At 36.3% G+C, this 16,606-nt stretch overlaps 1 protein-coding gene across 2 annotated transcripts in view; it reads right to left on the bottom strand.

Moving 5' to 3' along the window:
• LOC150098400 (protein CutA homolog) overlaps positions 1-15,971 on the bottom strand; it is a 56,650-nt gene extending 40,679 nt beyond the window's left edge. Inside the window, exons 1-2 of one of the 2 annotated variants that reach the window (XM_090405222.1) lie at positions 15,905-15,966; positions 9,561-9,644 (exon numbers count right to left, since the gene is read on the bottom strand). In XM_090405222.1, the coding sequence (XP_090261348.1) occupies positions 9,561-9,593 (33 nt within the window). In that variant the 5' untranslated portion in view covers positions 9,594-9,644; positions 15,905-15,966. Of the gene's footprint in view, positions 1-9,560; positions 9,645-15,904 lie in introns of both variants that reach the window. The other variant, XM_090405223.1, reaches the window with a different exon arrangement.
• Positions 15,972-16,606: the final 635 nt, after the last annotated feature.

The raw sequence follows: 16,606 nt of genomic DNA, 5'->3' as shown, positions 1-16,606 counted from the left end.
GAGGTCAATATAGATCATGTATGATCTCTATGGACCACATCACTAAATAAACTGGCATTAAACTTGATATTCAAATAGAAAACATCACACTTAGCTCTTTAATCCATGCAGATATTATCTTAAACTATATGATGATGATATCAGCATGGAGTAGAGAGAGAGAAATGACCCTATAGAATAGGCCACGTTTCTTGTACTGAGGTGCAATTTTTGTTGAAGATGACAAATCAGATATAAAATTAATAACAGAACAATAAAGCTCAGGGCCATTGCCAGATTAAGCCATGCCCTGAGACAAACAATTAAATATCGCCCCTGATGGATTATAAGACAAAAATATAAGAAAATTTCCAATTGCTATTTTGCTTTTATTAAAAGAGAAACAGGGGTGCTTAAGGGTCAAAACTGTATAACTGAGAGGAGACCTACACATAGCCTTTAAAGGAATGCGGAGAACCGACCAGGGCTTCTGACCTAATGTCCAATCCTCACCTTCTCGTGGTGCACCCTGTTGGGTATCTACTTGGATACTGAACGAACGAGGATAGGCTGGCAATTTGGGATTTAGCCGACCAAATTGTATTCTTATTGGTTAAACCAAAATAAAAAATAAAAAAAAAATGACGGTACAACATGACAAAATTTCATGCAGGTTGGGGCGTTGCCCGGTTAAACAAGGCCCCTGTTGTTTTCGCCAGGGAACAAAGCGAACAGCGAAAAGTCAGCTACTGGAACAAATCTGAAAACACACCCCAACTCAACATCACCAGAGTTAAAGATCAGTACTATCAACATAAGAAGCCTGAATAGCAAAGAAATGGAGCTAGCTGAGGAATTAGATAATTACCAGATTGACATAATAGGAGTGACTGAAACAAAAAAGATAAAAACTGGTGAGATCTTTCTGAGCAATAAATACAAAATGTTATATTCAGGCAATAACAATCAAGGAAAAGAAGGAGTAGCCATAGTATTCAACACAAAATACGAGGCTAATCTTCTTGAATGGCAGGCAGTCTCAAATAGAGTAATGTGGGCAAATATGAGAATGGGGAACTGGACAATGAGACTTTTTTGTGCCTATGGTCCCACAGAAGGTTCTACTAAGGTAAAAGTGGAGGAATTTTTTGAGGCTTTAGAAAAAGCAACTGACATAATGAAGAAGGAAAAGTTGGTCCTTGTTGGGGATCTAAATAGCAGAGTAGGAAATGATTGTGAGACATGCAAAAATATTTTGGGAAAATTTGGAGAAAAGAGAGCAAAGCTAATAATAATAATAATTATTATTATTATTATTACCACGGGCTACTCCAGGAGTCCTTAGACTCATCGAGGGAGGCCCTAAACATCATGTTCACACAGCTGTTCAACATTCTCACAGTATCTATCATACCTTGCCTTGAACTTGCTCACTGTCATAGCACCCACAACAGACTCTGGCAGCTTATTCCACTCATTTACCACTCTAAAAGTAAAGAACCCAGCTCTAACACCCCTGCTAACCACGCTCTTGCCCAGCTTCCATGGGTGTCCCCTAGTTCTCCCACCATCAGTCCTGATCTCAAAAATATCATCTGAATTAATCCTATAGAATCCTTTTAGCAATTTGAATGTCTCAATCATATCTCCCCTTTTTCGCCTATCAACTAGTTTCTGCAACCCACAAATCTTCAACCTGTTCTCATATGGTTCATTCCATAGACCTGCTATCATCTTAGTCACTCGCCTCTGGATCCTCTCAACCTCCTCCCCATCAAGAAGGAACCGAGGTGACCAAATCTGGGCACAGTAGTCGAGATGAGGTCTTATCAGGGCTCGATACAGAGGTACAATAACTTGTTTTTCTCTGCTCGTCAAGGTATTTTTCAACAACCAAGTGAGTTGATGAGCTGATTTAGCTACTTTCGCAATGTGCCCCCTAAACTTCATCTCCCTATCCACCAACACTCCCAAGTCCCTGGCCTCATCAATCTCTTGGAGTACAGTTCCACAAATGTGGTATACTGCTGCTAATCTTTTCACTCCGAAATGCATAACCTTACATTTTGTCACATTAAATTGACATCCATTCTCCTTAGTCCAGAACTCCAATCTATCTAAGTCATCTTGCAAGACTTTGACATCTTCTGCATTCACTATCGCCCTACCCAACTTTGCATCATCAGCGAACAAATGAACTGTCCCACTTAGACCCTTCCCTATATCGTTAATGAACAGATTAAACAGCAGTGGTCCAAGAACAGAACCCTGTGGCACACCACTAGTCACAGGCCGTCTTTTGGACTCTACTCCTGAATAAACTACTCTTTGATATCTCTCCATCAACCACCCAGCTATCCATCTCACCAACCCTATATCCATTCCCATATGTTGTAGTTTACGGATTAGAATTCCATGTGGTATCCTGTCAAACGCCTTTGCCAGGTCCAGCAGTATCACTGTAAACCCATTTCCCTTATCCAGTTCAGCCGTCACCTTGTTATACTAATAATGTCAAATATCTGTTGGATTTCTGCTCAGGACATGGACTGGTTATTACTAACACCATGTTCCAACATAAAAATGTGCACAAAAACATGGAGAGAAGAATCAAGGAATAAGAAAAGTCTCATTGACTATGTTATTGTTGATAGTGATGTTTTCTCCCTGGTGCAGGACACCAGAGTGTACAGAGGATTTGAAATTGGAAGTGATCACTATTTAGTCTTGATCAGGATAAAATTGAATTTCATATTGAAAAGAATAACATGTAAGAAAGTTTTAAAGCAAATTAAAGTTGAGCAGCTCTCAGATGTGAACTGTAGACTAAAATACACAAAGATTATTAAAGAAAAAATGAAAGAGTTTGAGAACAGGAATCAAACCTTGGAGATTCAATGGCAAGCCTTGAAAAAAAGCCCTGATTGATTCAGCTAGTGAGGCATGTTATTGTTGATATGGAGAGAAGAGAAAAGGCATGGAGAGAAGAAGCAAGAAATAAGAAAAGTCTCATCGACTATGTTATTGTTGATAGTGATGTTTTCTCCCTGGTGCAGGACACCAGAGGGTACAGAGGATTTGAAATTGGAAGTGATCACTATTTAGTCTTGATCAGGATAAAATTGAATTTCATATTGAAAAGAATAACATGTAAGAAAGTTTTAAGGCAAATTAAAGTTGAGCAGCTCTCAGATGTGAACTGTAGACTAAAATACACAAAGATTATTGAAGAAAAAATGAAAGAGTTTGAGAACAGGAATAAAACCTTGGAGATTCAATGGCAAGCCTTGAAAAAAGCCCTGATTGATTCAGCTAGAGAGGCATGTGGTGAAGTTGTCTGCAAGGATAGAAAAATTAGAACTCCATGGTGGACACAGGAAGTTAAAGAGGCAGTGAAGGAAAAGAAGAAAGCATATCAAAAGTTCCTGGCAAATAAGTCAGCTTGTGCTCTTAGAGAATACAGAGACAAATGCAAGAATGATAAACACTGTGTAAAGCTAGCTAAACAAAAGTCATGGGAGGACTTTGGCAAGAATATAGAAAATAAATATCAAGAAGGTGGCAAAATATTCTGGAGGTTGTTGAAGAAGATTAGGAATGGAGGAAAGAGTGCTGTAAAAGGAGTTAGAGATGATAACTGTGACATGAAAATGGGAGAAAAAGATATCCTTGAAGTATGGAGTAATTACTTTGAAAAACTGCTAAATGAAACAAGCAGTGATGACAGCACAGTGGTAAAAAACACTGACCAGACATGCAGTCAGGAATACATATCCATACTTGAAGTAGAAAAAGCCATCAAAGGCTTGAAATATGGAAAGGCAGCAGAAGTAGATGATATTCGACCAGAAATGCTGAAGTATTGTGGTATAACAGTCTTGCAAGTGGCTGCACTGCATAGTTCAGAAAGCCTGGACAGAGGGACGAATTCCCGATGATTGGAGTAGAGCTCTAATAGTACCCATATATAAAAATGGAAATAAAACTGAATGTGAGAATTACAGAGGTATTTCCGTACTGAGTGTTCCTGGCAAGATCTATGCAAGTATACTTCAGAAACGGTTGAGAAGAATTGCAGAAGAAAAGCTTTGTGAAGAACAAGCTGAATTCAGGCCAAATAGAGGCTGTCAAGATCAGATCTTCACTTTACGACAAATAGTCGAGAAAGCATGGGAATATAACATAGATCTGTATTTAAGTTTTGTCGATTTGGAAAAGGCATATGACAAGGTGCCAAGAGAGAAGCTAATCAATACTCTACAGTTATATGGTGTCAATGGGGCATTATATCAAGCAATATTTAGTCTTTATTTGAGTTGTAAGTCAGCAGTTAGAATTGAAGGAAGTACAGGAAGATGGTTTAATATTAAATCTGGTGTGAGACAAGGATGTACATTATCCCCTCTGTTATTCATTATCTATATGGATCACATTATGAAGGAAAGTGGTATTAAACATGATATCAACATTGGAGATGTTAATGTCAGCTGTTTGCTTTATGCGGATGATGTTATACTTCTAAATAAATCCACTATACGTCTGCAAGATTCTCTGACTAAATTGAACAACTGTTGTAATAGATATGGTATGAAGGTCAGCAATAAAAAGACAAAGACAATGAAAATAGGCAGAATCGTTGAAAATGTCAACTGTGTTGTGAATGGAGAACCTGTGAAACATGTAAAACATTTCAGCTACTTAGGCACGATTTTTACTGAAGATGGTAAAGTAAATATAGAAATAGACAACAGAATCAGCAAAGCTGGTATGGTGGGAAGTCAATTGAATAAATTCATATGGAATAAGAGAGAAATTAGTCGGAACACTAAATTAGCTGTATACAAGACAGTGTTCAAACCAGTTTTAACTTATGTATCTGAAAGCTGGGTCAGAAGTAAAACACTTGACCAAAGACTAGTGACCGCAGATATGAGAGTCCTGAGAAAGATTAGAGGCGTGAACAGATCGCATCAATGGCAATATCATATTAAAAACAAGGATATTAGGAAAGAACTTGACATTGCCAGCATCCAGGAATGCGTTAGCGGAGCTAATCTCAGGTGGTACGGTCACTTAAACAGAATGGGTGAAGAAAGATTAGCAAAGCAAGTGTTCTTTGCCAGGTTGGCAGGAAAACGACCCAGAGGAAGACCAAGATATAGGTGGATTGATACAGTACAAAGTGCCTTAGATGATAGAAATATAAGATCTGATAATGTTGGAGTCTTGACAAGTAACAGACTGATTTGGAGGAAAATTGTAGATAGGAAGTTAGTAATGATGTAATTTTTTTTTCATGTAGTACTATCATATCCTGTACACCCCTTGAGGGTACATGGCAGGAATTTGATGATGATGATGATAAAAGAGAAACAGTAATGAAAAACGATTATATAATAATATTAATTAAATGTTTGCTTTATGGGGATATTGCACAATGAAACTGTTTATAAGTCCTTCGAAATTTAAATTATGAGCTAAGCTATGTCTGCCTCTATCAATATAGTTGCTAGACCAACCAATCCTTTGGTCAATGCTGTTTGCAAATAACTTTTAATCAGTTTAAGCTTGGAAAAACTTCCTTCCGCACTTACTGTGCTAACAGGAATTATTAGCGTAGTGACGGTGCCTACTTCAATATGGCTGAACAAGCACCCTTATTAAGCCACGCCATGAGGCAGGCTGCCTCTATGCTACACCCTGTCAATGGTACTGATAAGGCTGATACATTATGAAGTCAACTGAATAAATTTATACAGAACACAAGAGAAATCAGCCAAGAGACTGTTCAGTTTTAACATATGGATCATATTTAATCTTTTTCAAATGTTCACATTCGAGGTCAAACGACCTCAAATTTAACATTTAGCTGTTCAGCATACAGAGTAGCATACAATTACAAGCTGGGGTTATTTGAAGAGGACCATGGACTGCACAGACAAATCTTATGGATACAAGCAGGACTATTATTATGGGTGGTTTCAACTATAGGGGAACAGGTGTAATGCAAGCAGCAAGTGATGGAATGGATACATGATGTAAAATATAGAATCTGAGAATCTGTATATAAACGAAATAGTTGTTTTGCCTCCAATTGGAAAGTGAACGTGTAGTTTTAAATTGGGAGGTGAAAAATCATGTTAGTGTTCTGAATAAAAAAGGAATATATGTGGAACTATGAGGTATGTGATTATGACAGAATGAAAGCGTGCCTGCAAGCTCTCCACATCACCTTGATTAACAAGACAAGTAGGCAATTTGTTATGTAGCAAATAAGAGGAAGAATGACTATGGAAGATTAACCTTAATGAGCAATGATGGTCATGAGGAGATGGAAGCAGATAAAATAGTTGAGTTACTGAGTGACCACTTTGCAAACATATATCTTCCCAGTAAGGTTACTGCTTTAACGTATGTGACAGACACTAATGTGGGAACAGAGGTGAATGAATTGGAGATTCTTAGGATATTGCAGAATCTCAATGTAAATACAGCTGTGGGATTAGATAGTGTTATATCTGTAAATTTTATTATTAATATGTGTAATGTCTATATATTTCTATTGTATTATTAACTACTCTTAAAACTCTTTCAATCCTGAATCTTAAATATTGTCTTGTTTAACCCTTAACTATATCCCTTGTCCGCTGTGCCTTTGTTGTAATCTTTCGTGGCCTCTTCTAAAATCTTAAATCGTGTGCAAAGTCTTCAAACAAGGAGAATTCTCCCTGATCTATAAATTCTGGGGTCAAGTCCTTTTCGGAACCAAGAAAATTTATTTGTTCAGCTGCACCATCTTGATTCCTATTCAAGAGAGAACTTCTTGTCAGGGATTTGACCTATAGATTATCACGATTCCAATAAATATCAACATTAAACAAGCCTTTAATTATTCTAAACAGCAGTCGTAACCGTTTCCCGTGCTTTTACTTATACAGATTCGATATTTTTAGCAGGTGGCGCATTGGCTAGAAAAATCATACACTTATTTTGGGTTAAGAAACAAAGAAATTTATTCATTCTAAAATGCAATACGTGTTAATCAAAACTAAGCTAAATGAAGGTCCCTAAAATTAATTATGCACAAATTAACAAACAAGATCTAGTTCACAATAGGTATCTCTCATTAGGTGATATTAACAAATCCAAACTGTCCTAAACCCAATTACTTAACACAAATATGTAGATAAATGCCTTACTTTTTCCCCAATTAATGTACATACAACATATTGAATTCAAACTAACCTTAAATTATTGACAATTCTTCTAACTCTACACTTCCATAACTACAAAGATCCTTGTTAGAGGAACAGGTACTAAAGTCCTAAAATCTGTCATAACAAGTCCGATCCACAGGAAATTTTACACTGTAGCTCACTCTGGCCTGAGATTTACACAATACAATAAGAAATAAAACTTTATGTTACCAACCAGACGAATTCATTAAGAGATACTTTTCTTCGTGTCTTCTTGTAGGTTTCTTTCAGGTCATCACCCTATTCATCGAACTGTTGTTCCTTGCCTTGACTTCTTGGTGACCTCAATCATGGATCACTTCTTTACCTTATGTCCAAGAATCTGTCTGGCAGAAGGGTAACGGCTGGAGCTATACGAAGTTTCAGCGTACGCCATTTGTCCCATCGCGTGGATGGCTATGCTCGGACAAGCCTGCTATTTTGACCATGTTATCGCCGCTGAACGACTCCGTCGCCTCGAAGCTACCACCCACCACACAGAAAACTGCAGGGGGGAAGAAAATGCCAAAACCTGAACTAGGAATGAAAAAGACCACGAACTTGCATCGCTAAGACTTTTATATGCTCCGTGTCTGTTCTCCCTAATACTCTAATAGTTTACTCTAAACTCTGACCTTGTTACAATATCACCTCTGCATTATTTTATTTCTTGTTAGTTATTTAAGGATCATTTTCAAAAATACTCACCTAGAAAAATTATATGAATGGACTATTATTACTATATGTACAAGGGTTTCTAATATTATCTATTTACAAGTAATTCTTTTTAGGGAAATTTTGCATTTATGTTAAATCTGAATAAAATACCAAATTACAATTTTAGTGTTAATTCCAGATTTAACAATGGGATATCAGCTACGGTTTTGCGAGAATGTGCAAGAAACAAGAAAACTAGCAATCCCTTTGACTCGGCTATTTAATCTCAGCTCTGATAGAGTATCAAGGAAGTGGAAAGAGGTTATTCCTTCGTATAAGGGAGGTTCTAAGACTACGGTAGCAAATTAAATCAGTATCTCAGGCATGGTGGTAAAAGTACTAGAAAAAATTGGTAAAAAAGAGAATTCAAGAATGGGTAGGTAAAAATGTGATACTATATGAAAGTCAACATGGCTTCGTGAAGGGTCGGTCGTGTCTTAGTAATTTACTAACTTTTTACAATAGAGTAACAGCTGGGTTGGTTTTGCTGGATTTTGCAATGCCATTTGACAGAATACCACATTGAACATTGTTACGCAAATTAGAACAAGTGGGATGGATATGACACTGGTTACATGAATAAGAGGGCAGCTGCTGGGAAAAAGTAGTATTTGGAGGGGCAGAATTGAGGCAAAAACAGGTGACTAGTGGTGTACCACAAGGTTCAGTGCTGGGACCATTGCTGTTTAATTTGTACATAAATGATATAGGAAATAACCTGAAAGGAAATATTCAGTTGCTTGCTGATGATGCGGAATGTAAAGTTATGCACTTTGGGATAAACAGATTACAAATCGTTTATCACATTGATGCCACCATACTCCAGGAAATAGATGAAGCTAGAGATTTAGGGGTGGTGGTAGACAGAGAGTTAAAGTTCAGAGGACATATTGCAAAGGTTGCTAAGGTAGCACATAAGATTACTTTGCTAGTGAAGAACACATTAACAAGTAGAGATAAGGAAGTTGTTATTTCCCTTTATAAGACCTTGATACACACACACATCTGGATTACTGTGCTTAAGCCTGGCCCCATGGGTTTCTTTGGGGATGTGGAAGCATTGGAGAGGATTCAGAGGTGAGTGACCAAGATGGTGAGTGGCCTGTGGAATGTTCCCCATGAGGATAGATTGAAGGTGTGTGGATTGCAGAAGGTGGTTGATAGAGAAAAAGAGGAGATATGACAGAAACATTTAAGTTGCTTAAAGGGTTTTATAGGATAGATGCAGGAGAAATATTTCAGCACTTGGCTAGAGGGACCAGAACAAGGGGTCATTCCTGGAAGTTGAATAAAGGTGTGGTTAGTAAGGGTGTGAGGACTAGATTTTTTGCTTCCAGAGTTGTAAATGAGTGGAATGGGTTGCCAGAGTCAGTTGTGGGTGCTTTGTCTGTTAACAGGTACAAGGAGAGGTATGATAGATTGTGTCTACCGCAATGAATCTTCGGACTCCATGGAGGTGCTGCCATATAATAATAATAAATATCAGGTCTGATATTTCAACATACATTTGCAATGTTACAAATTATCACACACTCATTCTGATTTACATAAATAATTTTATTTGAGTATTCTTGATATACATATAATATATATATATAAGTACAGACATGTTTCTGAAACTATCCTTACCAAAAGAGGTACTGCAGTCACAAAACGAATCATCACTGCTGCTCACATAACGGATACCACGAAGAAGAATCCAATCAACAATTTCTAGTGCAATTAATACTTCAATATTACTCACTGTATAGTACACAGGGCAGGTTGAATAATATAGTAATTCATAATGATCATATATGATTTTAGATTTTTTTTTATCGTAATTTTGGAAATAGAGTAGGGGGGAGGGAAGAAATTTTTAATTAAAATATACTTGATGTTTGATAAAATTATAAGGCATGAACATAAAACAAAGCTCCTTTATAAGAAATATTGGAAAATTATATTATATAATTCTGAGATTTTGCCAGCCTTGTAATCTGAGCAGATAACATGCTTGCTCTCCAACCAACAGGCTGTGGATTTGAATCCTGTTCTGGGCATGCTTACAGTTGTCTTTAGATGGAGAAGAATTTCACCACTAGCTATAAGGCTACTGTCCCACTTACTGGAACTGTGAAGTGGCTTGAAAAAAAGTTCCATGTTTGATCTCTAGAGCAGAGTTTCTGGATTATGCAATAAAATAAAAAAAATCCTTTGTTCATCCACAGTACTAATATACTACTATAATTACCTTTGGTAGATAGTAGTCACATAAAAAATGTACTGCAACATGGTATTTAAACAATATAAATTAGTTCCAATGTTTGGGATTAAAGTTCTCTAGCTTTGCGGTACAAACAAATGACTGTCTATTCTCTTGGTATGATGTAGATATTTAAAAAGTGCTGTAAGTCTTGAAACGGAATGAACTTGACAACAGAACAAAAACACCTAGAATAATAACTATTACATGGCACTTCTAAGGAGCCCGAGGATTCATCAAAGGAGGGCACTCTACCTCCACAAAACCAATTATCTATACTACTTAATTCTCCATCCACACACACATAAAGCTGCCCAACATGTATACACTATCTTGACATTATTTTATGACGACTGGCATAATTTTGGATATAACTCTATACTTGTTTAAATAAGAGGCGTATGTTTAAAAAAATACAGGACTAGCAGCAGTTTTAACTATTATTAAAAGATTTATTTAAATAAATGTTTTTGTAACTGTCGTAATTTTGTATATTATAGCTACTGCTCCTTAATTATATTAAAATAATTTTTCAGGTATTTAGAAATTATTAATTTATAAAAACAAATTATTGATGATTTTATCTGAATGATTTTGCAGTTCAGATAAAATCACTGGAAACCAATTTAAAACTCAATCATAAATGTTCAAAACATGTTTGTCTAGGCAATAGTGTAACGAAAAGTTGTCATTGTAGTAGCAAGTAACAGTGGCCGGACTTTGGTTGCTTTTCTTCAGCCTCATTTACCCAGTGTTAGTGCCTGCATTCATTGTTCTGTGATCCTTGATGATGGCAATGTAATATTGCTGAAATATCAGAAGTATTAATTAAAGTTATTATAATTAATATTTAGTATACATTGCAATTTCCTGAAAAATAATAGTTACGTAGTTATTATTATTATTCCTGACACCTCCAAGGAGTCTGAAAACTCATTGCAGGAGGACACTTACTATTACAACTGTCTCAACCACTACGCCAAACCTCTACTACGAATCAACGCCATCTACCGCCCACTTCTACCACCACAACTAGTATTTTTTGTCTGTAAATTGCGTGTGTTCTGAAGGGCCAATTTGTCTGTATGCAGGATGAAAAACCCGAGTTTCCAGGAGAAAAAATCCTGCTACCTCCGTATGAGATCGGCTAACTCACCTTCGATTGAAAATCATCCAGATAAAGATTCCTTCCGTCATGATGAGAATCGAACTTAGGCCTATTCCAATCGAAGGGCGCAATGTACTGTCGTCCTTCCAATTGCACTAAGGAGGCGCTTAAGGATAGTTACAAGACAAATGTGCTAAGTTGTTTCCCAGTAGTAAGCATGCAGTATATTTCAAGAGAGATGGATTGGAAGTGAGTAAATTTATTATTCAAAACACTGAGTAATTTAAATATCAATAAGGCCTCAATATGATTGGAGATGTTTGTCAAATTTTAAGAAATGCACTAGAGAATTAAGAGTATCCTAAAGTAAGTTATTTAATATGGATCCCACACAGTGAAAGAATTTCAGAAGTGAAATGAAGATAAAATACTATCACCACTGAAAATTATGGGCTGATTGGCATTTCTGAACTGGTAATTAAGATTTTGGAGATGTCGCTTGTAGTTAAGATGCAGGACTAAATGGTTAAAAATATGGCTCCTCTATAGCCAGCACAAACTTGTTAAGGTTTCGTAAGTTTTAGAAGAACCATAGTTAGGGAATATGCCACCCTTGAATTTAGGAAAATGTATAAGGTTGAAAACAACAACAACAACAAAAAAAAAAGTATTTTTATAGTGGAGATACAATTTCACCAGTTTATGCTGCTCTATAAACTTGCTACTCCTAGGCTTTGCCTTAGTTTTAGTCATGTCTTAATAACTTATAGTACGTTATAGTACAGAAGCAAGAGAATTTGACATGCCTAGTTGTTGAGTAACTGGCACATCTGCTTCTCCAACCAACAGGATGCAAATCTGGATCCTGCAAATGGGCATGGATGTTTGTGATTATCATTAGGTGGGAAATAAATTTCACTGCTTGGTGTGAGATCCCCCTCCTGCTTACTAAAGGCCTGAAATAGCTTGAAAAAGTTCTATACTTGGTTTCCAGACTATGTAAAAAATAAATAAAAAATACAAAAATATATAAATTTCATAAAAAATAGGGAAGGAAAGAACATTGGTTCACCCATAGCACAAATGTACTACAATGTTTACAAAAAAACTGCATGGGGTAAGGGGGGGGGGAAAGCATATCTCCCACTTTCCCTATCAACACTAAGCCCTGTAAGAGGCTGACACTAACTTAAAAATAGTCTAAAGGATTGAGAATAAGAATCCAGGGAGGTTATCTGTCTTGGACAAGATCGGGATTTGGAGTTGAAAAAAAAATGAACTCGATCTTGAGAACTAAAAAATATGACAGGAACATGAATTTTGGGATAGTAAATATTGCAGTTTTTAAACAGAAAATGTAAGTGAACCTGAAATTGAGGTTGGGGTTGACATTTACGAGTGCATGCTATAATCAGTTATCTTCAGTATAAAAACAAACAAATCCTAATTTTTTTTTAAATTTTAATCCTTAAGGTTCTAGGCAATAATGGGTTACCCTTAAACTATATCACAATTTATAATAAATGAAGAGATTAATCCAAGAAATTAAGCGTTTCTCAGATTAGTTTGATTGAAATAGGCCTAAGTTCGATTCTCATCAGGACGGGAGGAATCTTTATGTGGACCTTTTTCAATTGAAGGTAGCAGGGTTTTTTCTCCCGGAAACTCGGGTTTTTCATCCCACATACAGACAAATTGGCCCTTCAGAACACACACAATTTACAGACAAAAAAAATACTAGTTGTGGTAGTGGTGGGTGGTGGATGATGATTGGTAGTAGAGGTTCGGTGTAGTGGTGGAGATGGTTGTATAGTAGGTGTCCTCCTGTGATGAGTCTTCGGACTCCTTGGAGGTGTTACGAATAATAATAATAATGTATAATTTCTCAGATTGTATAAGATATCCCTTGCATTACGAGTATTAACTTATTGGAGGTTACTATAAAATGCATAATACCTGTCATACATCTTAAAATTCTTCATAGTACTATTAGAAAAACAACATTTAAATTAATACTTCCAATATTTCAGCAAAGTGAAATTTGCCATCTTCAGGGAATAAAGGACAAATTGATATGTGCATATAGGCATTACATATGGTAGGAAAGACTGAAGCAGAAAAAAACAAAGATAAGTCTAAAGTCCTAAAATAGTGTCTCCAAGTGGATTGGAATGGGTATTCTTCGATGTTGGGCTGAAGCTCTTAGGATCAGTGCTTCCCAGATTTGAGGAAGTTTTATGCAACTATATTCATTGAGGTTAGGGTAGTTCCTTAAGGTTGAAGCAGATTCCAGGACAGTCTTTCATATTTGAATTTGCTTTTGTGGATAAGGTGATCATTTTCCATAGTATCTTGTGGTGGGTAAAGGCATGAAATGGTCAGCAAGCCCTGAGTGACTGTAGTGGTGGAACCAGATGTAGTCTTTGTATTCTGCAATTCTGATGTTGGCTGTCTTACCTGTTTGGACATGATACGATAGCTACAATTGCATGGAACTTGGCAGACTTCTGGAAGGTCGCTTTGTCTTTGGGGGTGCATACAAGGGATACCAATTTTTCATATGGTCTATAAGTGGTTATAAGGTCGTATATTTTTGGAATTTTTGTGAATGTTTCAGATGTGCCTCAGATATATTGAATGGTAATAATTTGGTGCAGTCTCTGTTCTGGAGGATGGGAGAAGTGTTGAGAGCTTCAGAGCTGTGCAACCAAATGGAGAACACATCATTAACACAGCACAGCCAAGGTTAAGGCTTTATTTTCAAAGGTTTCCATGAAGTAGTTCATGGGAGTAGGGAGGGGACAGTGGAGATCCCCATCGCTGTCCCCTCTATTTGTTTGTAGAATTTTCCTTGTCAAACAAAATAGCCCAAAAGAGTCAAACAAAATTATGATGAACATATAAGCCTTTTCACAAGAAGGAATGATTTATCTTATGATTTTAACATATGTTAGTGCAAATATCATTATCTATAATTACTAGAAGTGTTATATATATATATACATATATACACACATATTTCATACACGAGAAGGCCCAAAACCTATTGCTCATGTATGATTAACTAAAAAAGATTCAAAAGTTAAAAGTGTTTATGAAATTTTAAAAGAAAAAGTTGATAAAGTTTTGTGAGACATTCGTGCAGATGGCAAGTATGTCTCACAAAATCTGAGATGCATAAGTACTTCAATAATATTTTTATAAACCATCTGGCAGGCTTAGTTGTTTTGGTATTGCAAAAGTATCATGTTGTAAACTGCATATGTGTTTCTGGCAAGTTTGGATGTTTTACAGATATTTGACAGGCATACTGACTGAGAAGTGTGTGAACATAATCAGATATCATGCCAGATTAAGTATACTGGATTTTCCAATTTCTCATTAATTGAAATACAGAAAACCTAGTAAACTATCACCATAAAACTGGCTTGAGAAAGGAGAAATGTTCAGCAGAAAGCAGGTGCATGGTGTACACAAACCACTGATATTCATGACTGATTATTTAAATATTAAATTTAAATGACAGTGATACAGTGTGAAGATGGAGGATTAAGTACTGTATATCCTGCCATGGGCATGGATGTTTGTGATTGTCTGTGGAAATACCAGTGGTCGGCGATAGATGGCGTTGGTGTAGTTGCGGTCAGGTGGTGGATTGTGAGTGGTGGAGACAGAGTTGTAGTGGATGCCCTCCCTCGATGAGTCTTTGGACTCACTGCTGGAGGTGACAAATAATAATAATATGGTGATTTTGAAGTTGAAAGTTTTTCCACTTGGTTATACTATAAATTAATGATACTAAGGAATTATATTCTTGGTTAGTTGTGTAGTGTGCCCTCAGCGATAAGTCCTTGGCTCTTTGGATGTATCACTTAATTCATGAGTTAATTTGACTTAGCGACTTGAAATCAAATCAACTAATTTTTATTTATAAATGAGCAATAAAAATCGCCATATCTAATAAGTTAAAATCTCGTTCCCACTTTTTTGTGAAAGGCAATAGTAAATAAGGGTGTGAGGTTTTTGCTTAGAGAGTGAATGACTAGAACGGATTATCATTGATAGTTCTAGGCTTTTTGGCAGTGAATGAATTTAGTGAGAGGTATGATAATATTGTGAGAATAATGATTAAAATGGTCGTTCAGCGATGCATCTTCCGATTCCATGGAGATGCCCGTAACAATGATAATGTAAGCAGTAGCGCACTCAGGATTTAATCTTGGGGGGGGGGGGGGGCGAGTTGAGTAGACGATTTGAGAATACGCACTATGCACAGCTAAAGTTAATGTTCTTACAGTCAGATATAAGCATCTGCAATGATCGCTAATTCATAAGTAGTATAGAAATAGAAGACACAACATAAATAAAAAAAAAAGAATTTTAATTAGGAAAAGATTTTTGGAAAATTTTCTAGTATTTTTTTCCTTTTTTGGGGGGGGGATGTGCCCCTAATCCCCCCTCTGGGTGCGCCACTGAATGTAAGGCTTATTTATTATTATTTGTAAATCATTGTTAACCTGTATTCCAGTACTTAAGTCCACGATTGCTACTTAACACCAAAGGCTTAGTGTTCCCTAATCATAAACAATGTAACAAAAATAGATCACACATTTTTCGTACCTTTTGAAACCACTAACAAAACAAACCATGAGACTATTCGACTGTAGCAACATTCACTAACTTTAACTGTGCATAAGAACTGAAGCTCCCTCTACCAATTTCAATATCTATTAAAATATCCTATATTTAATATCACGACCATTATATTTATTATAAAGCTATTCTTCTTATGTTCCAGGTATATCCTGTATTTAATATATTAACTATTATATTTATTTTAATGCTATTCTTCTTATGTTCCGGGTAGCAATATTAATCATATATTTTGTTTCCCCATTTGTTTTATATCATAAACTTCAGAAGTCAAACGGACTCATTTCTGGTGTGTCTGTTCGGTTAATCCTCTTTTGAAACAGGAAACTAAAGTAAAATTCCCCATGTGATGTTAGTAGCTCGTAACTGGCAGTTTTCAATGGTACGGATGCTGCCTTTAGTCTATCTTTAGAAGTTCCCTCCTTCACATTTCAATCCACAAAAGAAATATGGTATGTAGTTCTGATTTCTGCCAATTGCAGGTATTGACAATTGATGCATACCCTTATGCCATTTATGACATGTCTAATATTCGATAAGGTTTTGCTTTTTTGGAATTGCAGTGGAAATAACCGTACTTCCAACAAGACTGTTGTATTATGTATCCAAATAAAATAAATACGCTAAGGCCTATTTATGTTCCAAAGAGAGCAGGTGAGACCATTTTAA

Source organism: Typopeltis vanoorti, chromosome 15 (assembly GCF_054136105.1).
Source record: "Typopeltis vanoorti isolate ZY-2024b chromosome 15, IOZ_Tvanoo_1.0, whole genome shotgun sequence".
Taxonomy (NCBI): domain Eukaryota; kingdom Metazoa; phylum Arthropoda; class Arachnida; order Uropygi; family Thelyphonidae; genus Typopeltis; species Typopeltis vanoorti.
This window is presented reverse-complemented; position numbering and strand designations above follow the sequence as displayed.